The sequence below is a fragment of the Rattus norvegicus genome, chromosome 7 (assembly GCF_021556685.1).
Source record: "Rattus norvegicus strain SHRSP/BbbUtx chromosome 7, alternate assembly SHRSP_T2T, whole genome shotgun sequence".
Classification (NCBI taxonomy): Eukaryota; Metazoa; Chordata; class Mammalia; order Rodentia; family Muridae; genus Rattus; species Rattus norvegicus.
Window position 1 is genome coordinate 116,217,335 of NC_141540.1, and position 24,828 is coordinate 116,242,162.

Below are 24,828 nucleotides of genomic sequence, written 5' to 3' on the forward strand. Positions count from 1 at the left end.
CTGGGCTAAGTGGTGTTTGCCTGAAACCACAGTGCTGAGGAAGGCTTGGGAATCACTGGGGGTTACCTAGCTACCCAGTCCAGACAAATCTTTGGGCTCCACTTTTCAGTGAATTGCCTTGAGCCAAAAACATATGTTACAGAGTGATAGGGGAAGATATTCAGCATCAGCCTCTGGTCTACACTCTCTCTCTCTCTCTCTCTCTCTCTCTCTCTCTCTCTCTCTCTGTCTGTCTCTCTCTCTCTCCCTCTTTCTCTCTAAAACCAAAAAGGTGTGGGGGGAGGAATCAGTGAAACAGAAAGATCAAAAGAATAAGAGAATAGGTCAACTCAAAGGCCTTTCTCAGAATGCCCAGAAGAGTCACCAGTTCCCTTTTGTCTATGGCTGGACCAGAGAACAGACTTGTCAGAAGCCAGACCCAGGTGAATGATTAGAGGAACAGGTGATAGGTAGTCTTTATGTTCTCTGTGAGAAATGGGCTCTTAGTCTGAGCTACCAATGAGACTATAGATCACACCCTTTGGGATAGTGAGGACAATAGATGGTCCAGGTAGGCTGGCCCTCTTAGAAGACATGGTCAGCTGGTTTTGAAGCCCCTACCTGATCTTTAGTTGTGCTTGGTTGGATGGCATGTCTTCTGCAGATCCAATTGCACCCAGGGTTAGCAGATGCTGCTGCTAGGTGCCTTGTTGTAGCTGCCTCCAGCCAGAATCACTACTGGGGCCCTTCTGTTGGGCCTAAGCTCCTGTAGGAGGAACCACAGAAATGAGAGACAGGACTGTCAGCTTCCCACTGACCCCAGTCTCTACCTACCTACCTACCTACCTACACACACACACACACACACACACACACACACACACACACACACGCACACACGCACGCACACACAGACACAGTTATGTGTAGATGAAAAGAGCTCCCAGCTTTGCAGAAATTAACTTAGGTTAGGTCTAGGAGTACCAGCTGTCCAGTGGCATCATACTGGGGAAGCCAGAGCTGTAGACTACAGGTGAGAAGATAGAGTGAGGCTAATTTAAAGACTGTATACATGTGAGTACACTGTACAATGCTGCTGTCTTCAGACATACCAGAAGAGGGCATCAGATCCCATTACAGATGGTTGTGAGCCACCATGTGGTTGCTGGAAATTGAACTTAGGACCTCTGGAAGAGCAGTCTCTCCAGTCCCCTTGCGTCCACTCTTTGATGGTGGTTATGCAACTTTTCCCTACTAGTTGAAAGGTGGAGGAGGGAGGCTTATTTTTTTTTTTTTTGGTTCTTTCTTTCAGAGCTGGGGACCGAACCCAGGGCCTTGCGCTTCCTAGGTAAGCGCTCTAACCACTGAGCTAAATCCCCAGCCCCAGGAGGGAGGCTTATTGAGACTCTGGACATACAGGGGTTTACAAGGCTCAAGAAGTAATTAAATCTCTTAAGTCTCAGGAAGCCACAAAACTCACAAGATTCATCATCTCCTCTTCCCCAGGCTTCTAGAGGCAGAAGATAGAAGACTCGCTACAAGGATGCACCTTTTACGAGCTATCCCCCAGGCTGGGGTGGGAGGTTTAGCGGTATAGCTGCCTTTGAGTCACCCATGTCTGTAAGTGACCATTCACACACACTCCTCTAAGTAGCCTCAAAGGACCTGGGTGAACCGATCTTTTACCATCAATGCCGTGCCTGTGGTTCATGTCTCACCAGAAAATGACACACGACAGCTGTTCTTTCCATGTCAGCTGTGGCAAGCGATCATAGTGACAAGCCAGCTGGTGACACTGGCTCTTCTCTCTATCCTGGAGCTAGGTGGTCACTGAGCTTCCCGATTTCTGGGGTGGGACCACATTCTTTCCTGTCTCCAGGGATCTTCACCACTAGCATTCCTACGTCTGGCCTAACAGGGGGACACTGAGAAGTCACCTTTGTGCTCCCAGGCTGTTTCCACACTTGGAAATGGTTGGGGCTTCAGCTTGGGTTCTCCTAGCCCTCTTTTCTGCCCAACTGCCACGTGCGGGTGGTTTTCTATGTCCAGAATACTTCAGAGTGCCTATAGAGAGGAGTAGGAAGTGTTGCAGATGGACTGTGGTTAGCCTGACAAAGAATTCCCTAATGAGTGTCTTCTGATGCTTGACTCTGGTGACCACTAGGAGGCACACTGGTACCAGGCTTAGACCTCAGCTTCAGAAATGGCTGCAGTTCCAGGGAACAGTCACTACACAGCAGCCAATGCAGGGTGTCTCCCGTGGCTCTTGGAAAGCTTCCTAATTTCCGGGCTTGGGACATGTTCCTCCTGGTCTTCCCCTCCATCTCGCTTGCTCACGGTAGATGAGTGCCCTACAGTGTCTGGTAGACAGGGTGGTGGCTCTAGAGCAGACCAACCCTTATTACGGGGCAGTGGTGACTGGGTGTAGGAGTCTATGTAAAACATTCCAGGCTCAGCAGATCAGGTCAACACCTTGCTCTAAGTGAGGACCTCGAGGGCCCCAGAAAAAGAGGCTCTCTGGGTGGAGGTAACAGGGCTCACCCCAGATCAAGCAGTTGCTTACCTAGACATGGATGCTGAGTGACTTAGGGAGCTTGGATCATATACCACCTCTCACAGCCCTGTTTTGGAAGCAGGGTGTTTAGTGTGCTTTAAGGTTCAGGGTGTAGGTGCATAAGGAGAAGAGGGGCCCTCACTACACCTCTGTTGTCTGCAAAGGGCAGGATTTGACACACAGGCCCACCTTCGAGGGCCTGCAGGATAGCGGCTGCAGTGGAACGGCTAGCCTGCTTAGCAGCAAGGAGGACTGCATGTTTGGGTATCTGCTGAATACCTCATCCAGCCACACAGTCTCACCCCATTTGGGAAACTATGCACATCCAAGCAGCACCCAGGAGCCTCAGCAGCCGCAAGAACCCATTCCATGGGAAAGCAAGCAGTGTGCCTAGATAGATGGTCCCTAGGGCTGTACTCTGCTCAGGCCCCTTCTAGCCTGCATCTTATCAACTTGTACTGAGTCACACCTTCCACCCCAACATACACATCTGGAAGAGTCCCTAAGGAATGAGTGAGGTCATCCTTCACTCACCTTGGGACCTTGGCTATGTGCAGTGCCCTCAAAACTCTCTGAGGAACCCTGGGGAAACAGAATCTCAGGGTTGAGGCCTAGGTTCACTGCCCTTCCTCCACACATGAGACTTGGAGAGAGTTTGCCCCTTCCGGGATGGAGATGCCTTCCAGGGCAGGTGCCAGGCGCTCCTGCTGTATGCTGCCAAGGCTTGTCCAGGGTAACGTACCAGAGGTTCTACTGTCCCACTCACCACTCCACACAGACACAGCATTTTTAGATCATTTATTTCCAAGTAGAGGTTCAGGTAGAAAAATAAATGGAACAAGTACAAAATCAGAGGGGATGAAGCACAGCTGTCCCCCGTCTTCCATGTTGGGGAGCAGGCTACGTCTTCCTGTTCTGGAGCAGGCTCTATGCTCTCTATGTCTTCAGCTCTTGGTGCCCACCAGGACCCAGCCTTTAAGGGCATCCCCCAGCCTTAGCATCTGGTGCTAAGGATGGACCGTGGGAACCCCAAGGACTAGAAAGGAAGGGGCCAGGGAAATTCCTAGCAGTGTGTTAAAGGCAGAACGCCACAACAGAGAGAAGGCCGAGGCTCGTTGACAGGCCTAGGGTGACACTGCTGAGAAGGGCACGTGCAGGTGCAATGTTGTGGAGACTGTCGTTGCACAGGTCACTGTCACAGCACAGTGTGACCTCGGCACCACTGCTGACATGGCCCTGCTGGCTGTGGCTGATGGTGCACGTCTCTGCACACTCTTTTTTCACCAGGTTCCCCTTCAGAGGCTCCACTGCACACAGGAGGGGGAGGGGTATCAGGCTACCATGTACCCTGGCTTCCACAGAACGTCTCCCGCTCTCGACCACCCACCACTATCACCAGCACTGACCCATCCCCAGCATCAAGCCTTGGGCCGGTCTCTTGGCCTTCCACTCACCTTTGGTGATTGTTCTGCAGTAGAAGAAGTCGGGTGGACAGGTCTGAATATTCCTACAGTTGTCACTGCTGATGCACACATGACATCGGAATGCCTGGGCTGAAGGATGAGGGTTATCAAGTCAGTCAAAAGGTCTTTGTCACAACAGAGACTTCAGAATTTATCACCCCAACTCCTGCCCTAGATGCCACAAAGCTTGTCTCTGTTTAGCTCAGAAGGTGTCTTGGAGCCCTAGGGAGGATGTTCTAGCCAATGCCACCCCTAGGCAGAGGTCAGGAAGCAGAGGGAGTGGAGAGTGGAGAGAGGACTTTTCAAGGACCTCAGAATGTTCCTGGTCTTTGGGAAGCTTCCCCACCACAAAGGTCTGAGTTCTGAAAAGCCTGGAGGGAGAGCTTGACCACCCTAGTGTTGCCCAGGGGAGATAAGAGGTGGTGAAGGCAGAGAAACCCCTCAAGATATCTCCAGTTCTCTTCTCTCTCTCTTCTTCTTTTCTAAGAGTTTGTGCTAAAATTCCCTGATTCTGAAATAGTGTGTTTTTATGATCTGGTGAGTTAGGATGTTAAACTCATTTTAAATTTCAAGAGACAAGCACCCTTCAACTAAGCTTACTCTGAACCTAAATTCCAGCTTCCCTCATCGATGACATCCTGTCAGGCCCAGCCTGCCTAAGGCTGTGTGTCTAGCATCAAGCTGCAGCTACCCATCCCTTCCCAGTCCCCAAGTTCAGCCTCTCACCTGGGCTAGTGGCCACAGCCAAGGCCAAAAGGAGGAGCAGAGCTGTCTTCATCCTCAACGTCTTCTGGAAGCAGTGGGGGGCCCTTTCTTTCCCCAGATCTTATAGATGGGGCAGGAGCTGTGGGAGGAGTGAGGGGAGGCCAGATAGCACCATGCAAATCAGGGCCCATCCCACCCTTCTGGGCCCTGTGCCCAACAGCCCAGAGCAGGCCTGCCTCCTGCCACCTGGAGGGACTGAAGTTTCTGGTCCCCTAAGCCCTGCAACCTCCCTGAGTTACCTGGCAGATCTCTCCGGCTCTTGCTCCAAATACTGGATGCTGCTGAGTCTCCATGCCTCCTGCTGTTCTCTCCGCCATCTCTCTGTCTCTCTGTTCCCTTGTGGATTGTGTACCTGTACCTGGGTCACCTTATCTTTGCTTTTCTGTTTCTGTCTCTTACACTTGGCATCCGATCACCACTGGGTGGTTCCTTTAGTCACAGCCTATGCTTGATGTCTCGATACCCACAGGTTGGGAGGCACAGAGCTTACATTCCTCTGCTCTGGGCTCAGTGCTTAGTTGAGTCAGTGGGGCCTTGGATTAAGGAACCAACCCCCAAAGCAAAAGGCCCTTGCCGACGATGTGGAGGTGACTGTGGGGTGGGGAGAGAGAGGTGAGAGTCTCTGTGTATGCTGGGTATAGCCAGGTTAAGGCTATGTAGATACCAGACCACGGAAACTTGGACATCCCAGGAAACTGGGTAGGGACAGGGTAGGACAGAATCATCTGGGGGAGCAACAAGCTCTGGAGATTTCTCATTGCTATGCAGACATGAGTTTTCCTCTCCTCACTCCCTCACTTCCTCCCTTTGCTTGGGCCTCAGGCCCCATTTTCATTGAGCTCTCACCCATGTCCCTCACATGAGGGTACTGCCCTCTTCCCACCTTGTAACTATTGCCTGTGTGTCTCTGCCTTGTTTCTCTGTGTCTGAGAGCTCCTCCGGCTGACCTCAGAACCTAGGACCCCAGGCAGGTGTTGATGAAGGTCTCTGACATGGCCCCTGAGCCACACCTATATTCTCTTTGCATGCATAGGAGACATTCTTTGTCCTATGCTCCAGTTCTTAACTGTTGATTCTGACTACTCATCTGGGGGTAGACTGGGTGGGCTCCATAGAATCCTCCTTCTGCTCCTTGTTCAGAGATCCAGGCTATCAGCAATGGGCTAGGCACAGACAAAGATCATTCTTGGACCTGTCCCAGTAGTGTCCCTGAAAAGAGAATGGACAAGCACCAAGGATGGGCAAATCAGAGCTTGCTTCAGGGATGGTTTGCCTGGACCAGGCTGAGATTCTTGGAGCCCTATAGACCTTTGGGTCAACCAGATATAGACTTAAGACCCTTGGCCCCTCCCCTCTGCTAACTGGCTCCTAAGCTGAATCAAGTGTGGTAAAGCTATGTGGTTCTTTTCAGAGTAGTTTTTGGACTTGGCAGGACCTGGAATCTGGACGTGGCTTGGATAAGAGCCCCTGGAGAAGAAGCCCCATCTCCTTCCCATGCCTTCCCCTGTTTCCTAGGTAATTAATATCTGGCTCCCGGGGACTTGCTTACGACAGCTGAAATTCCACAGGAAAGGCCTGAAATTCAGGGTGCTTGTTTCCTTGGAAAGGCCCACCCAGCTCCAGCCCCCCCAATACATCAGACATAGGGATAATGGGTGGGTAGAGGGATAGGAGGGTGGTTCCGAGCCTTGAGAACAGAACTTGGGTCTCCATGACAGGCAGGTGACAGAGGAGCTGGCAAACAGGGGAAGATGACTCACTGGGAAACTGCCGGAGAAACAGGTTTGGAGCTTCTGGGCTCAGTGAAGTTCTGGGGTCTGGGAACGAAGGGCAGAAAAGAAGTGGAAGTCTGGGCCTAAGACTGAGAGAAGTGTACAACAGGCTCCACACCCTTGGGAAGGAGGAGGTATCTGGATGCTTGCCTGCTCCCAGGGACCTCAGGCTTCATGAAGGCCCTAGGTGAAGTCTGCATCCATCAAGGAAGGGGTCATTGTCCTTGGGAGATTGCTAAGAGGATCTGTCAACTGCTATCCCCAGCTGGGTTCAACAGAAGTATAAAACAGCCACGTACTAAATTTGCCCTTAGAAGACTGTGATTCTGGTGGTAGGAGCTCTTGTGGGTACTGAGGCAGTCAACAAGAGTCCTGTTGGAGGTGGTCAGGCTGGAACCTGGAGGTTCCAGCAACGGAATGGGCACAGGAGTCATCAATTCCCTCAAGTCTGCCTTCTGTACTACTTACAAGTGGAGCCACTACTTTGAGAGCATGGGCCAGAGCTCTCAGTCCTTGGGGATGGCTTCTGGGTCTGGGGTTGAGATCTAATTTCCACCTTTGAGATGCTGGCAGAAGAATATTGCCCGGGAAGTGGGATGAGTGAGACACAGGGCAGGGAACACTCTCATCTGCCCCTCAGACTTGCCTGTTCCCTAACCTTAGCAGGCTGGCCAGGAAGTTGAGAGATAAGCCTGGACTTCTGTCTAGAGCAGAGGTCTCCCTGCTCACGTCCCTTCCTCTTGCATCCACGGCTGTGAACACAGAGCTATCAAGAGCCTTGTGAGTGGCGCAGAGGGAAGGCATATGGGTGAAAGAAAGCACAACAGAATACCACAGCCCTTCTGAAAGCACAGTCCAGGGCCCTTTCCTGGCCCGATGAGGGCACTCGATAAACAGATCATATCCCTAGGTTAAAGGTATTCAAACACCTTAGGGTATAAGGTGTAGGCACACTCCAGGATCCCCCAAAGCCACCACGTACTTCAAAGCACTTCATTCACAGTACTTTATAAGAACCTACTGTACTTTAGTCACTTCTTGTGTAAGGGACACTGAGGAGGAGATAGGCAGGCGGCAGACTCGTAGGAGAGAGGGACACAGGTATGCTCTGTGTAGTGCACTGCATGCGTATGACAACTAGAGAGGTGGGGGCTGGAGCACTCTAGGAGGGCTGACCTATGTAGATCTGTCTAAGCTGGGACCTGAGGGTAGGTGACCATCAGCTGGTGGAGAGGACACTAGACAAGGGCATCAGAGTCTTGGTTTCCCACGCCACACCCTAGTGCTAGCTCTTTTTCTGCAAGGCCATGTAAATGCTCGGTGAGTCAGACAACAGAATGAGGAGTGTTTCCCTGGGGCCCCTTTTGTCCTTAATCACGCAGGTAGAGCCTCAGATGACACAGAGACAGGCAGAAAGAACCCTGGTCAGCATCACTCAAGAAGAAGAGTCAAAGCTTGGCCTCTGGACCTAGGGCTTTCCCTCCACAACCCTTCCTCCTGGCACAGGAATAACCGTTATGCATGGAATCATAAACCTAGACATGGGTATGGCTCACTTGTCTGGCACCTGGCATAGCCTTCACATACCTTAAATTATTCTTGGGGGCCCTGGCCACCACTACCAATTCCCTAGAGACACCTTCTCCTGCATTTCATTGATCAACTATTAATCCATGATCCATTCATGTATCTATGTACACATTCATTCGCCATCCATCAGTCAATCCTCTAGCTATCCCTATTTATTTATCCATCAACTTAACTATCATTCATGCATCCTCCATTTTCTCCCCATTCACTCACTTATCCATCCTCGATCAGTTTATCTATCCATTCATCAATCTATCCTTCAACCGTCTCCTACAACCCACTTACTTGATACTCCACCTACCAGTCCATTCATCCATTCTATATACATGCACTTATCCTCCCATCCCTCCATCCCTCCACTCATCCATCCATTCACTTACTCATCTGTCCACCTATTGACTCACTCACCTGTCCTTTACCCACCTATCAAACTATCCATTTGCCTGCCCATCCATCCTCTATCCATCCACTTATCCTCCTAAGGATCTGTGTATCCATCTTTCCAGTAATCTACTCACCCTTCCACCCATTCATTTATCCACCCATCTTCTATATGCCCATCTGGCCATCTGGCCATTCATCCATCTGTTTGTCTGTCTGTCCACCCATGCCATAAGTATGATTTGCAGAGTATCATCCATGCTCGTGTCTCCATGCTGGACACAAGGGAATGCAGGTGCACACAAGGCACAAAGAGCTCAGATTTTCAGGACATTCATTAAAGACCACAAAGTGAATTCCTTCCGGGACATCAAGTATGAATAAGACAAATAGGTGGAGTGATGGAGACTGTGCTGACTTGAGTGGTCCAGGAAGAGCCAATGGGCCATATTTTGTTAGCAGTGAAGAGAGACTTGGGATGAATTCAGTTGTAAGATAAGTAATGTGATGCCTCCCTTAGTCATAACTCCGGGACGGGTGATGACATTGAGTGCTTGCCAGTTTCTCAACTGCGCCCCAACCCCAGGATCAGGTCTTGACGATCCCTATGATACTTCCAAAACCTTTGGGTGAATTTTTACCCCACCCATAAGCCCCTCCCCTATGACTCAGTGCAGACTTGCCCTCAGAGGAGTCTCAAGGAGGTCTCAGCCTATCCCAGGGAAGAGCTACTAGGTGTGCAACATCTCTGCCCTCCAGGCCTTTGTCTTTAGCCTATGACCTCCACTGATGTGATCTGTGGTTGGGAGACTAGAAGTTACTCTGTAAGAGAAAGCTGAGATTACCAAGGAGTCAAAGTTGGCAAGACTGAGGGTGGCAGTTTAGGGGCCTGTGACACATGAGTAACTTGGGGGATAGGAGAGGATTTGGGGAAAACAACTCCAGTCCTACCCTAGAGGGAAAGGGATGTCTCACCACACTGCTGCCCTATTGACCTGTCTGTCAAGTGGTACCCTTGGAGCAGGTGGCTGTCCTCACATGACTGGGGTGGGAGGCTGGGCTCTGCTCCTTCATCCTCAGGTGGTTGAGGCTGGATCAGGAGACTCAGCCAGGTGCCCTCAAGGATCCCACTTTGGCACTGGATCCAGGGCAAGGGTGTGTTGTTTGTGAGGAGTTTGCATGGTGCTGTAGTCTTCTCTGGGTGTGGGGATGGCCTCAGGACAGAGAGGATGGTCCTAAGCTGTCCTGACAAGGAGCTCTTAAGAAGCATGCTGTCTGTACCCAGAGTTACATAAGAGGGAGGAATGGGCAGGTCCTTGGAGTGCAGAGATACCAGTGCCTAGAGTAGAGGATGTATCAAGTAAGAGACCAGGTCAGGTGGCCAACTGGGCAGATGGAAAGGATTAGACTCCCCACTGGCTGTCACACTGGGCTTAATCCCAGGGCTAGCCTTCCATTTCTGGCTGCACTAAGACCAACCTTAGCCCTGGAGAGTTCTAGTTGCTTCTTCCCCACCTTGGCCTCAGTCAAGCGCCTGGGGAGCCAGTGCCTCAGTGGGCCCCGTGTGCACCAACCTCTTCTATCTATACCCTCTGCTCCTCAGACCCTGGAGCTCCTAACCGGCTGTCTTTACCTCTGAACCAACTCCATGACTCCCAGGCTTACAGGCTATGGCCATGTCCCCAGCCCCATCATCTTCAACTCACTTCTTTCCTAGAGCCAAGGCCTTGACCTTAGACATTGCTGAATGGAGTCCTTCTGCTGACATAGTGCTCTTAGGATCAAGCCCAGTCTCCCTACCTTATCCTCTCAGCCTACCGTCCATCCATTCACTCATCCACCTATCCTTTACCCATCATCCATTCTCCATCCACCCACATATCCTCTATGGATTTATGTATCCATTTGCCCAGTCATTTACTCACCCTTCCATCCATTAATTCATCCACCCATCTGTCCATCTACTTCTATCCATCTAGACCTGGCCCACTGACTCTTCTTGGACCACTCAATCCAGCACAGCCCCCATCACTCCACCTGCTGTCCTAACCTATTTGTCTTCATGGGTCTCGTTCATATTTGATGTCTTGAAATTTACTTTGATGTCTTTACTGAATGGTGTCCTACCTAGGATGGCCACTCCATTTTCCACTGCCCCCTTTTCAGGGCTCTACACTCTCAGCTCCGGCAGGTCCCTCAAGCCACCTCCAAGCTTAGCATGCGCTATGCCACTGTGGGCCAGGAGTGGGACTTTCCCACAGCAGTCAGCGTTACTCTCTCCCTGCAGGCCTCCTCCTCCTTCTGCTCTGGCAGCACGGACTTGCAGCTTTGCTGGCAGTTAGCATCTCTTGCCACAGGGCAGGGTGAGTCTATTTTCATTAAGGGATCCAAATGTAGCAGGAGGCCTATTTTCAGGAGGCTCCCTGAGTGTGCTGACTGCAGATGTGTGGGTGCCCTGAGGAGTGGAGAGAGCTCAGGCTGCCTCCATCTACTTCCCCTGTAAAGGTTAGTTAGAGGGGATTCTAGAAAGTTCTGCGTACAACCACTTCTTCTTCCGAGACCAAGAAGAGTTCTTAGCTTGGTGACAACCTGTCCCCCTGCCCTGCCCGACTTTTGAAAATAGAACCCTGGGAGGAGAGGCTTGCAACCACACAATGGGGACTGGATGTCCTGAAGGGTGAGGCCCATCTGGTTTGACTATGGGAAAGTTAGTCAGACAGGAGAGGGTTTCATGTTCTTGGATGGCTGCCTCACAACTCTAGACCCTAGTCTCCAGAGAAGTAGGCTGGCCACTCAGGGAAGGCATACCTAAGAGATGCAGGGGCTGAAGTTTATCCAGGTTTCAAGGGGTTTTGCTTAGCACCCTCAGCTCACTCCGTACTCTCAGCCCTCCCCATCTTTCTTGCCCTCTGCAGTTGAAGGTGTGTGATAAGGTGAGAGCCCTCTCCACTGTCCTAGCTCGATGCTCCCGAGACTTAGGAACCAGTACTCCAAGACATTCCAGTGCATGGTTCTGACTTGGGCAGTCTTTGCGGGCATGTGAAGCAGGGCACTTGAGTCTGGACACTAAGGGACTGAGGCACTGTGAGGTTAGGAGGTGTCTTCTGGAAACACACACGGGGAAGTAGCAAGGAGGGAACAAGAGGGTGTGTCCCAGCTCCATGGCTTAGGCTGCAGCAGGCAAGGGAAGGGACGCTGAGTGGAGGGCCAAGTACCATTCTCCCAGGAGAGGAAATCACCATCTGGGAAGGCTCTGTGCCAGGCCCAGGCAGTGGAAGTCACCCCCGCTAGGCAGAGAGGACACCCACCATCACTTACCTGGATGTTTGTCCTTGTCGTCTGGGAATATGAGGGACAAATTTTTGCACTAGGCAAATACTGTACCTCTAAGTTCTATCTCCAGCTTCAGGTGTAAAGGGTAAAGAATTAGGGAACAGTAATTAGGACAAGAAACAGAGGAGCAGGGCAGAAACCTGGGGCTGGATAGGTAAGCTGACAGGGCAGGCAGCTCTCACGGGCCTGCAGACAGGGAAAACTCAGGGGTGTAAGCTCCAAACCTGAGCAGGCTCCTAGGCTGTCCCACATGAGGCAGAGCAGGCTCCCCAGGTCTGGAGCACTGGGCAGGTCTGATCATGTTAAATGTCAACTCGAAATAATGTACACTCACTTGGGAGGTGAGTCTCTGGCCCTATCCATGGAGGATTGTCCTGATTGTATTGTCTGAGGTGAGAAGACCCACCATGGCTGGGATCCTGAACTGTGTAAGTGGAGATAAGAAACTGACTAGGTAGGGGCTAGGAGAAGGCTCAGGAGTTAAGAGCACTGGCTGCTCTTCCAGAGGAGCCTTACATGAATTCCAGCACACACACAGGAGCTCACAGCCATCTGTTACTCCAGTTCCAAGTGTCCTGACGCTCTTTTCTGACCTTCCTGGGTACTAGGCATATATGCAGTATGCAGATAGGCATGCAGAGAAAAACACTAATATATGCATAAAAGAAATTACTTTAAAAGGGAACTGGGCAGCAAGCATGTGTTTCTGGCCTGTGGACGCAGTGCCACCAGGTGCTTCAGGTTCTGGCTGCCTTGACCATTTTACCATGATGAAGTGGACCTTGAAGGGCAAGCCAAAATACTCGTTTCCTCCAGCTGCTCTTGTCAGCGTATTTTATTACAGTGACAGGGAAAGACAGCAGGGGTAGGCAATAAACCTCTCCAGACTCGAGGGGCTCTGGCTTTGCCCCTCAAGGAGAGCCCCCAAGGAGACTTGGCTTTGGGTGACCTCAGAGTACTGGTTCAGAAAGCTTAGGGTTTGCCATGTCACCAACCAAAAGTATGGACTCTTGGGGACCCGGAGGCACAGTGACACATGTGAGCATCTCACCATTAGCAGCACCAGGGACATTGTAGCTCAGAAGAGCTCTCAGGGGACCCTTGTAAGTTGGTGTGGTAGAAGTCTGTTTCTTCTATGTTGACCAACAGGATCCAGTACAGACACAGGAGGCCCATGTCCAAGACAGAGGCACCACTCCTGTACCTGGGCTTAATCGTGCATTAATTAAGAATCCCACCTGGCCCTGTCTCATGTCCACCTGCCTGGCTCTGAGGATGAGGTTGACCAAGAATCAGAAATGCCCAAGAGACAACACCTTGGATCAAGCAGACTTGCATGTTTATTCTTCTCCCAGGACGGCATCGGGGGAGGGCTGGCAAGACGGTGCTACCCCAGGACAGCATCGGGGGAGGGCTGGCAAGACGGTGCTACCAGGGAGGATGGATACCCATTCCAACGCCTGCCATCAAGCCCAAGGTGATCTGTCTTACCCCTACACACAAACACATACAATGGGGAGCCAGGGGAATCTTTTTTTTTTTTTTGGTTCTTTTTTTCGGAGCTGGGGACCGAACCCAGGGCCTTGCGCTTCCTAGGTAAGCGCTCTACCGCTGAGCTAAATCCCCAGCCCCCAGGGGAATCTTTTTAAAAGCTGATGTTCAGTTAGACGGTGCCAAAACCTTACAATCAGGTCGTATGCCAGGGTCACTTCATGCATAGAAGAGGCCCAGGGATCCAGGTGGCCATATATAAATAGCATCCTTTCAGGCAAGGAGAGGGTAGTATGGGGGAGCCATCAGCTCTTCCTACTGAAGGTAGCTAGGCACTCTCAAGACTCAATAAGAGGCTGAGGTCTCATAGAGATGAGGGTCTTGGGGAGGTGTGTCCTTGCGCCCTGTTGGAAGATTTCCTGAGGAAGGAGAGCTGGGCTCTGAGCCTTTAGGACAGGTGTTGTTATTCCTTTCTGTGAGAAGGGAAGACCGAATGTGTCTTGGGGTTAATGGCGAGAGAGAGAGAGACAGAGAGAGGAACAGCCTGGGCTGGGGTAGGATGCTGCTGAGGCTGCAGAGATATCCCTGATGATACAGAAAGGCCACCCAGGCCCTCACCAGGCAGCTCGAAGCAGTGCCCACAGTAGGCTGATAGAGGCACTGGCCCATATAGCCCCAAGGCTGCCGGTCAGACCTGAGGCAGCACTGCGGTTGCACTGGCTGCCCTGACAGCAGGAGACAGAGAGGGCACGGCCATCTGAAGACACGGTGCTGTTGGGGCAGGTTGGGGCGCAGGACTTCATGACCAGGATGCCACCAGGATTGGCTGTGGAAACAGGAGGAATGACCATGGGTATTGTCCCCATAGTACCTACAGCTGTTGCCACCCAGCCAGCTCTCAGGAAGCCTGAAGCCTGGGGGACAACATGCTTGAAGTAATTAGTGGGTCTCTGAGTGTTTGAGGTGGCAGCTTAGAGGTGTCCCAAAGAGCCTCGTAAATGGGTGTCCTTCCTCAATGCCCGTGGAGACGTGTCCTTTTTTTCCCCATGATGATTGGCCTTTGTGACATCTGAGGCCAAGGACTGAATTAAAGACTCCTCTCTCAGCCTCTGGGTTCCTCGGTTTCCTCTATTTTCCCTTTCCCGGAAGCTAATTCTCCTCTCCTCTCCTCTCCTTTCTCCACTTGGAGAAATTCTCATCTCCTCTGGGATTCAGATACCACAAGAGAGATTTGGGCCCCACTTAGCTCTCACACCTCTTGGGTCTGGGGTGTCCTAGACAGGCTGAGTGACCATAAAGTGCCATGGCCTACACAGGGGCCTCTAGGTCTCACAATCTTGAGGGAAACAAAGGTTGGGCTTACAAGGGTCCCTGGAAAAGGATAGGTTGGCCCAGTTTGGGGGTGTCTCGGGAAGAACCACTATGCAAGACTTGCTCTGTTTCTACATGAACATGGTGGGGATGGCCTTTTTGTATATACACATACAATGGGGACAAGAGGACTCCTGAAAACACATGGCCCTAGGAAAAATAAGCGCTTTCCCTTAATCTGCACTGTTCAGAGGTTCTGGGAGCTGTGACCCTAGCCCTGTGTGCAGGAGCCTGTAGCCTGGAGTTGGCCCAGACACTGTGTGATGGGGGTGAGAGAACTGCTTCAGGATGCTGCTACGCCTCAGTTTCCCCACCTAGAAAACAAAGAACAAAGGTGGAGCCTCTCTTTGCCTCCTCCCTTCTTCAGGAAGATGAGACATTTGTGGATAATTTGAGAGTTGCGCTGGTATAAGGAGAGTAGGGGGAACATGTTAATCATTAGTTGACAGTCAGTGACTGAGCTCAGTGCCCCCTCTGAATAGTCTTCTTCTGGCCTTGGCCACACGGGGAGCTGAGAGTCACAGTGGCTTGCAGCAGCTGCTCCTAGATGAAAGAGGACCCAAGGCCAAGGTAGGTGTTGCTGGTGCTTCCAGGCCCAGGAAGCACTGTCAGGACACACAGCCTCCTCCTGGGGCAAAGGGGATGCTAGAATTCATATCTTGTAGTAAATGCCCAATCCTAAAGTAGGGGTCTTTGCCATCTCAGATAAATCAGAAGAGAAGTAACCTCCGTGGCTGTGTATGAAAAACTGCTAGGAGTTATGGACACGGGGCACCCTTAATTGCCCAGTGTTTAGAGAGAGAAGGCCTTGGTAATTCATCAATCCTCTCTCCCCTGAAACCCAGCAGCCAGAGGGGTCCCCTAACCCATGGAACTAACACACAGCATCTGCAGTGGACCACTAACATCATTGCACCCCTTTTCCTCCTCACCTTGGGGCCAGGAAAACCCTTGGCTTGCCTGTGTCACTTCGCTGGACAGGGGCAGGAACAGAAGCCTCTTTCTACCCATAATTGACTCTCCTCTCAAAAGCTCTTGTCCCTAAACCCTGTTGCTTTTCCAGGGTACTTTCTGCTGCCTTCTGGGGGCTGTCTTTCAACTCTGCGTGGCTGTGACCTCTCAGGACCTGGGGTAAGCAAAGTCTCCACGCGTATTTCAGTGTTCCCACATTCAGCAGACACTCTGGTAGGTGGATGGGCAGACTATAGGCCAGATAGATGCGTGCTCAGCAAGGGGCAAATGCCAGAAGGGCAAAGACAGGGCAGAGCTCTGGGATGCCAGGTGGCAACTGTTGCCCAGGGATGGGACTATGGGAGACCCTGATTCCTGGGTACCCTCAGGCCCTCACTGTTTTTCATCTTCACTTCAGCAAGGCCCCTCTGCTTAGGCCTTTGTGAGATTTTGGCTCTTGACATGGCGTTCTCCCACTGGTGGCTATAGATTCCATCCTTGAAGTACTTGCCTCGTGCCCTTGGCAATCGCTGAGCCTGTAGCCCACTAGGTCTTTACCACAGCACAACTGTGGATAACTAAGGGCAGCTGCCTCTGGGCAGGATGCTCCTCTGCAGGATGAGGAGGGTCCTGGAGGTGGTGGAGTAAATGATGTTTCCTCCTAGAGGCCAGCAGCACAAGAACTAGCAGAGTGTAGACAGAAGTATCACACAGGGTCTGGGACGGGCACTTGTATGGCTCTACCAGGACACTGTCTCTTCATAAAATAGAGATGACTGCAAGCTGAGCTAGAAGGGTGATGTCACCACTGGGATTTGTAAGAAACTGTTCTTATAGACAGCCCCAGGCCATGCTGGGAAGCTTCCTGGCTTCCTTCCCCTCTTCCCAGAATGGGATCTTGGAAGAAGCTGCCTAACGACCATAGCAAATTTCACTCACTGGGGCCAAAGGCCTCATGGCCCAATACCAATGACAGCAGCAAAGAAAGGACCCTAAACCCCTTTGAGACCTAGAGGTGACATTGTTCACCTAGCTCAGCCTCTCTGCCAACACCCATGCTTTCTTCTTGGACCACTTCAAATAAGTGACCCCTGCCCCCAGCTGCCCCCAGCTGCCCCCAGCTATCCCAGCACCAAGCCTGAAACCCATCATAGCTCAACATATAAGCTCAAGGCTCCAGCTCAGCCCCACTGCTGGGAAGAGAAGCAGATGGACCATGGAATGTAGGAAGGAGAGACTTGGGAAGTGCAAGGGACAGTACTGATCAGGGATTCTCAACAGTGGCAAGATTGAATTTTAGAGTGACGGCAGGGAAGCCAAGGGCAAAGGCTATGGCTAGCTGATTGTAGACAGGAATTTGAGTGAGCAGTAAAGGTCCTGAGGAGCCTGGAATACCAGGCTGTGATGTCAGTGTCTTCAATATATCAACTTATATCCACCCTCATCCCACCTAATCATCAGCCTAGTTCGAACTGTAAACTAGAGAATGATGGTGTCCCTAGGGTCTGAAGTGGGGATACTGAGGGCTTTGGATGTGGAGGATGGAAAGAGGCCAAAGGGAGCTGGAAAGCACTTATGTAGTGCTGTTGGGGCGAGATGGGGCCTGCATGGCCCAGGGTACTCACTGGCCCGAGTGATCACACAGAACTTGTCCGTCAAGGCGCACTCCACGAGAGACTCGCAATTCTCGTGCCCACAGCACACATGGCAGTGCAGGGCCCGGGCTGGGGGGAAGTACAGGCCATCAGTCTGGGCTGGGGCTGGGGCTAAGTGCCCAGCCACCTGCCTAGTGGCCCATTGAAGGTCATATTCTCTGATCATCCTCTCCCCCCGGGAGTTCCCCCAGTCCTCTGGGAGGATCTGAGAAGCTAGGACCTTCATGGTTTCTAACATGTTCCTTCCTCTATCCCCCTGGCCCTGTGTATGCCAGTATCAAAGTGTCAGCCTGAGTTACAGGAAGGCGTGTGGTATGATGGCATGTAGACTCAGAGGTTTTCTGCCTAAAGTTCTCTGACACCTATGAACTCCCACACTTATCTGCCTCTTTGCTCTGTGTTTATCTCTCTGTTAAGGAGTCTGAGAACACTAGTGAGTATAGGAGAGCTTGATCAGCTAAAGGGGGAGGGAGGTTCAGATGGGTAGGTAGATGTATGTATGTATATTCATATGAGTGGGTGGGTGGATGTATGTATGGATAGGTGAGTGGGAAAATGGGTGAATGGATAGATAGATGATAACATGTATGTATGGTTGGATGAGTGGACAGATGGATAGGTAGAAAGATAGATGAATTGAAGCATGGATGTCTAGTTGAGCAAATGGATGGACGGGTGAGTGGGTGGATGGATGGACGGATGGGTGGATGGGTGGATGGGTGGATGGGTAGGTGGATGGATGGATGGGTAGATGGGTGGGTAGGTGGGTGGATAGATGGAGGGATGGATGGATGAGTGGGTGGGTGGGTAGATGGTTGGCTGGCTGGCTGGGTAGATGGCCGGCTGGGTGGGTGGATAGGTGGGTGGATAGGTGGGTGTATAGGTGGGTGGATGGGTAGATGGATAGATGGATGAGTGGGTGGATGGGTGGCTGGTTGAGTGGGTGGGTAGATTGCCGGCTGGCTGGCTGGGTGGGTGGGTGAATGGATTGATGAATGGATGAGTGGATGGGTGGACAGGTAGATGGATGGATGGGTGGACAGGTGGATGGATGGGTAAGTGTGTGTTATAATGACTAGATGGATAGATGAATGAATGGATGGATGTGTGAATGGATGAGCAGAAGAATGGGCAGATGAATGAATAGATAGTGAAATGGTAGTAAAAGGGTGCATGAATGGATGGGTATGTAGGTGAGTGGATGGATGTGTGGATGGGTGGATGGGTTCATGGGCAGATGGTAAGATGAAAACATGGGTGGATGGATGGGTAGGTACATGAATGGAGGGCTAGATAGATGGTGGATGGCAGAAGGGATGGGGGTATCAGGAAGAAATATAAAGAGGAATGATTTAGAACCTCTAATTCTTATGACCCCTAATGCAACCCATGGTGTCCTCACTTACAATATGGAACTAATCGTGTTCTTGGTCTTTTCAGATGATAAAATGACAGAATTCATACTGTGCACAGCCCCTGTCCCTCCCTTCCTTAGAAGAGGACTGAAGGGAGCTTCCAGGGCTGGGACAGTTGCCTTCCTAGAGACAGATGACTTCCTAACCAGGACAAGCTAGCAGCAACAACTTTTTGTGTCTCTAAGCATCAGTAGGTACTTAGAGCTGTTCATCTTGGGGGAAGGAAATGGCCTGACCCTGACCCATCCTGCCTAAGGCCTATGGATGGTCCTCACCTCCAGGCTGAAGGGAGAGACTTCAGTGAAAGTCTGCCAGTGCTAGGGAGGTGGACAGGCTCCTGAGGTGGGTAGATCCGGATGCTGTGACATTAGCCACAGCTTCCAACCACAAGAGCCCCCCTTAAGAGAACACAGGCTCCCCAGACATGGCTAACTCATTGGGCTGTAAGTGTAGTTTGGGCAGAAGGCATAGCAATTACTCCATGGTGACTTCTGCTGAGAGACAATATGGTTTGTGACAGTCAGAATAACCTGGAAAGTCCCACACCTGAGCCCACAAGGTGAATTTCTGTGTGTAGTTAAGAACAGCTGCATTGACCAAAGTGCTGAATGGCAGAGACAAAGCCAGCTTGGAGGGTTGCAAGGACCCCAAGACATGCTAGGGGTTCTGGTACAAAGGCTGAGATACTGGGAAAGATGTCTTTGTGCCCAGGCCTTGGGAGGGGTGTCCTGTAAGGAGTGTCCTATGGGAGTTTCACTTAAGGGTATTGAATAGTGGGCATGTCCTGTAGAAATGTCTTACAGGGACGTGTCCTGTAGGGGTTTCTCTGTAAGAGTGTGTAACAGGTGTCCTAACAATGCATACCTGCTTGGACCTTGTCAACTTTACCCATGGGGTTAGATGGTTATCCCTCCCACATAAGAGGCATCAGTATTGAAGGCCCTGTGCTGAAAGTTGGGAGGTGTCTTTTCTGCATAAGAAATATACAATGAGAATGGCGTCCTCATTTGGAATGTCTCCTGATTATGAGCTCTCACCCCATACAGTACCTTTGCATACTAGTCCTATTGAGCTGGGGAGACACTCCTTGGTTTTTCTTGGCAAGGACCACAAAATACCTCGGTTTCCTCATTGTAGTCCCCAGAGACCTTCTGCCCTAGGAGCTGGTGACAGTTCCTGGGCTGCCCTCCTTCAGAGCCCCAGTGAGTTCCCAGTAGGTACTGTCCTGCAGGAATGCTATAAGGTCAACCAAACTTCCAGGAAGCAGAGCCTTGAGGGCAAAAGTGTCCCAGCCAGCCAGTGTCCCCACCTTCTGACTCAGACCTCTCACCCTCCTTGCTTGTAGTTGCTTCCTGCCTCCAGGGCTGATGGCCCCTATTTAGTGGCTGTCCCTATCTGAGGTCGCCCAAGTATCTTCCTCTCTGCATTTCCTAAATGATACTACCAACCCGATCCTGACCTCCTCCCTGTTCCCAGACCAGTCTCCAGCCCTTAGCTAGTGTCTCTCCACCTGCTTTTCTACCCTCCTACCTGTCCACCTGATGGCTAGACTGCTCACCAGGGTCCTCTTCTTTTCCTTCCACCCCCTCCTCACTCTCAGGGGAAGCTGATGGGGCTAATTATCCTGGAGGTGATAATTATTCCACTGATAATCACAGGCTGAAGTCCATCCCTCCCACCTCCGGCCTCATTTCTGTCCCTAAACCAGGTCATCAGAGTCAGGGTAGAGTGGGCTGGAGGGGTTAACCTATACAGTCTATTTTGTTGATGTCCTTCCTTCCTTCCTTCCTTTTTAACACAGTCCTACATTCCAGGAGTTCCTCATCCTGAGAAGAGGGGGGAGAGTTGGCCATTCTTACTAAATCCCAGGACCTAGTGCTCACAAGTGGTACCAGGGTACTTCCTGTCTTCTCACTCTAGTTTTTACACCCACCCCCCACACTACCACATACACAAACATCCAGAAAGGTACCACATACTATCTAAAAGGAAGAGGCTTCCCTAACTAGCTGGGCAGGGAGTCACCATAGAAACCTCTTCCTCATCCCCTGCAGCCTCCTCACCAGGCCAGTACCCTAAATGGTACCCTCTCTCTCACCTCCAAAGCCCCACCAGCCCCAGAGTCCCGCACCCTTCCCAGAGGCTGCCTGCCTCCCCTCAAACCAGGTATAGCCAGTGCCTTACCTAGAGAAGTACACACAACAGCCAGCAGCAACAGTACTAGGAGGGGCCTCATCATGGATGTCCACCAGCAACTGGGAGCCACCAGGGAGACGGTGCCTTTATAAGGCCATGGGGGTGCCTGGGAAACCTGGTAATTTGTCTGGAGGATGAGCTTGGGGCAGCAGGGCTGGCCTGACTCATGTCACCCAGGCTCCCTCAGCCCACCTCCAAGGTACCCTTCGGCCTGCCCTTTGGTCCTGAGCCAGCAGCCTCCCCTTTTGGTTACTAAGACCTGCAGTTATAAGACCCCGGGAGAAGGAAGGAGGTCTACAGTGACAGTTCTGTCTTGTAGTCTGAGAAGTATGTGGCTCTACCCTGGGCATCTGAAGGCTGGCTCTCCTGATCATCACAGCCCCTCCCCTCTGCATTCTCCATCCCATCAAAGAGATAGCAAACCCAATTTAATGGGAGAAGCTGAGGTCTGGTGGCCTGAAGCTGGCTCCTTCAATCTCAGGGTGCACACAGTGGCAGAGGACCGGGTGAAAAGGCTGATTCTAACTTGGAGGCCAGAACTGAGATTCTGTCTACTTAGAGTCTGATCTGGAGCAGAGAATTTCATCAGGGGTGTATTGGAAGCCTGATGTGTATCCCATTTCTGTATCTGGCCTCCACCTTGGGGGTTGTGCAATGACCAGGGGTCCCAGGAGAGATAGGAAATGACTTGTGCTTATATTGGTGATGGGGTCTTGCTAGCATCTGAGGCTGAGAGATGGGACCTTACATCCTTATTATCTCCTGTCTCATCCTATGTCTGTCCCTGCCTCTGCCTCCCCCTGCCCAGATCTCCTGGTCTCCTCTGGCTTTATGTGACTGTCCTTTCCCTTCAGACCCTCATCCGGACCTAGCCTTGTGCCCAGAACACACTCCCCTGGGGCAAATCACCTTTACCTAAACATTTTTCTTAGTTCCTACCCTGACCTGTGCCTAGGAGCTACTGATGCAGAGCCTGAATCTGTTTCTAGATCTCTTCTAGAGGTCCAGAAGGCTAAGGGACTCTTCTCTGTCTCCCTTGAGCTGGATCCAGATGCTGGGGGCCTCACTGGGCTGTGAATGGCAAAGGGTGGTGGTCAAGGAGAGGGGGGAGGTGAGGTTGCACTCCCAGAGGAGCAGGGTTGTAGAGTCTGACCCCACTCCATGTGCTCCGGGAAGCTGTGACATCTTACTTGAATGGTTTCTCAGAATTGTTAGAATGTTCATGGTTTGGGACATATTTGTTTCCACTGAAGAGGAGCTGACCATTATTGTTAGGAGCATACAGAATGCCCTTTGTTAGCTATGAGGATCCCATCTCTGACCACTTCCCTGTCACAAAGGCCTTGCTATGCTGTTCACCAATGAGGTGGTGTCGGTGGTGATCCCTGGTGTTCCCCAGCCTCTTTTCTGCCTACTGACTCCACCGACTCACGTCGCCTCTAAGCTTGGGACTTCCTACATGTGGATGGTGATGGTAAGTGAGCCCCAGGGCCCAGCTACACACAGCAGCCTCCATGCTCTCTGGTGTGGAGCTGGGACTCAACCTCCTGGGATACCATGAGGCTCTCTGTCAGGCCACGGAGTTTCCTTGCTTAGCTTTCCAGATGATTAGCAGTGATGCAGTGGGAGTGGACCCCAATGGGCACCTCAGAGCAGGAGGCATATCTTCTCTCCTTTCTCCTCACCTGGACCTGCTTCCTAGCCTGTCTCCATCTCTGTACCCACACAGCCACAGGGATTTGTGAGAGAGGAAAAAGGGGGAGTTTGAGAGGCAGAGGCATCAGGAGTGCACAAAACTGGCACCACCCCTGTCTCAAGCAGTGAGCCAACTTCTCAGTATCAGGCTGGGAACCAACTGATGCAGAATGCAGGCATAGGGGCTTGGGGTGATGCCTGTGTGCACGTGTGTGGTGGTACCCACATTAACAGAAGTGATCACGGCCAGATGGCAGCTGGGCCAGGGGCCAGTGGCGCTTCCTGGAGAAGCTTCAAGGCAGCTGCCCTTCAAAGTAGAAAATTATCCAGTGTAACACAGGAAACAGGCAGGGACCTGATGGCTTCTGAGGACTCTGTGCTGGCAATGTAGGCTGGACCACACAGGATGCCTCTTAAGTCAAGATCCCTATTTTGGAGATCTTCAAAGGCAATGTGTCCTTTAAGAGGGAACTGATGAATGCTGACCCTAACCAATCTCCAAGGGCTTTTAAGGAGCCAAGGTCCTGTAGGCTCCATGGGTGAAGCGCTACACTGTCCACCAGTGGAAACAGGAGAGCTATAGGATAGGACCTGCTGGGGTGGGGCAGGAGTAAACCAAGGCTGCAGCTGTCTAAGATAGCCTCTTGTTAAACTAATGAGCTATCTGAGTCCCACTCTCATGCAGCTGGGTGGGTGCTAGTTATAGCCTAGGCTCTCCTAGCTGGCCCATAATTAACATAAATCTTTCGAGCCTGGCATTAGCCTCTACTCCCAGATGCCAACAGGGGACAAGGCTCCCACTCCTGGGATGTGGAGAGTACATGAGGGAACCTGGCATGGGCCAACCATCTGTCCCAGTTCCAAGGAGCTCAAACCCACTTCAGAAGAATTCTGGGTCCCTATCAAGAGACTAGGACCTTCCTGTAAATCAAGGGCCTAAGTCTGCACCCATACAGTTTGTCTGGAGACCCTGGCTTCCTCCTATCCTTCCACCTTGCCTTTTCCAACCTGTGCTGGGAACTTTGCAGAAGAGCCACTTTCATAGTGTCTGAACTCACTTCATGGGAACCAGCACAACATCTAACCAGAGGTTCACTGCACATCCCTTCTTCGAACATCTAAACCCCTCGTGTAAGGTAACACAGGTTGTGAATGACCCATGCCTGCTCTGTGATTCACCGTAAACCAATTCTTGGTTACTTAGAATGGCCTATCCATCATTGACACTGTAAAAATTGTTATTCCTTGTTAAGGGGACAGCAACAGAGAAGAAGGTTTGGACGTACCCCTCTCCCATCCCCACCCCCACACTCAAGAGTTTTGGCCCTGGTGAGTTGGGTGCATGGAGGTGGAGCCTGCAGAAATGGATACTGAGGGCCAACTGCACTTCATAAACCTCAGCTCAAGCTCGTGTGCACCCATAGGTCCTCTGCCTGCCACTTGCTGATGAACCCCAAAAAACACTCCCGGACCTCTCTGCACCCCTTGGAGCTGCCAGCGTCCCTCTCAGGCACAGTTGGCAAGCCAATAAGGAGGAAGTGAGCACCTGAGCAGAGTGACTTTGCCTACTTAGTGAAGGAGCTGGAGCTCAGCCTGCCTTAAAGTCCTCTCCCTTCACAAGGGATAAACTGAGTTTGAATGAGTAAGAAATCAGAACCTGAAGTCAGACCCCTCGGCTAGCAGGGAGCTGCTGGGTTTGTGGCCTTGAGAAGGTGGGTTTGGAAGCTCTTTATCAAGGACCCCTCTTTTCATGGAAAGCAGGATCAATTGGGAGCACAAGGCCTATGCGAGAATCAGTCAGCAGAACAGGAGACCTAGGCTCTTTCTCAGGGGAGAGATAGGGTATTGAGATGCACCCACAGTCAGAGACCTGGGCTAACCTGCATCCATACTGCTGTGGGTATTAAGTCTGTCCCCAGTCTTGCCCACCCTCCTTTGTCATTTGAAAGATCAAGATCAATAGTAATCTTAATGGCGAACAGAGGGTTCCACTAGCTGCCGACTACATGGAGAGACTGATATCTGGTCAAACATGCAGCACTCCTTCCCAGTGCTCTTGAGCCCTGAAACTGCTCTGTGGTGGGAGAAATGGCTGGCCTAACAGTGAGACAGAGCAGACTGATAAACCCAAAGCCAAGGCACTACTCAGACTTCCGTTTTCAGATGTAATTTACATGCTTACAATTTACCCCGTCAGTCACTTGTGTATCCACAGCT

General features: G+C 51.5%; 2 protein-coding genes across 3 annotated transcripts; both read right to left on the minus strand.

The window, feature by feature from the left end:
- Positions 1 to 3,317: 3,317 nt before the first annotated feature.
- Ly6d (lymphocyte antigen 6 family member D) lies at positions 3,318 to 4,826 on the minus strand. The gene is made up of 3 exons (NM_001130552.1): positions 4,723 to 4,826; positions 3,988 to 4,086; positions 3,318 to 3,840 (listed from the first exon to the last, which is right to left on the minus strand). Exons 1-3 carry the CDS (start codon positions 4,772 to 4,774, stop codon positions 3,608 to 3,610), a joined length of 384 nt encoding a protein of 127 aa, NP_001124024.1. The 5' UTR covers positions 4,775 to 4,826; the 3' UTR covers positions 3,318 to 3,607.
- Positions 4,827 to 13,156: 8,330 nt separating this feature from the next.
- On the minus strand, positions 13,157 to 21,280 carry LOC120093891 (lymphocyte antigen 6D-like). Of its 2 annotated transcripts, XM_087559933.1 has the most exons (3): positions 20,905 to 21,280; positions 17,276 to 17,374; positions 13,157 to 14,154 (listed from the first exon to the last, which is right to left on the minus strand). In XM_087559933.1, the coding sequence occupies exons 1-3, from the start codon at positions 20,957 to 20,959 to the stop codon at positions 13,943 to 13,945; spliced, it is 366 nt and encodes a 121-aa protein (XP_087416059.1). In that variant the 5' UTR covers positions 20,960 to 21,280; the 3' UTR covers positions 13,157 to 13,942. The 2 variants fall into 2 exon arrangements, with proteins under 2 accessions (XP_087416059.1, XP_087416060.1); XM_087559934.1 differs by lacking the exon at positions 17,276 to 17,374 and having other exon boundaries at positions 13,163 to 14,154; positions 20,905 to 21,142.
- Between the last annotated feature and the right edge of the window lie 3,548 nt (positions 21,281 to 24,828).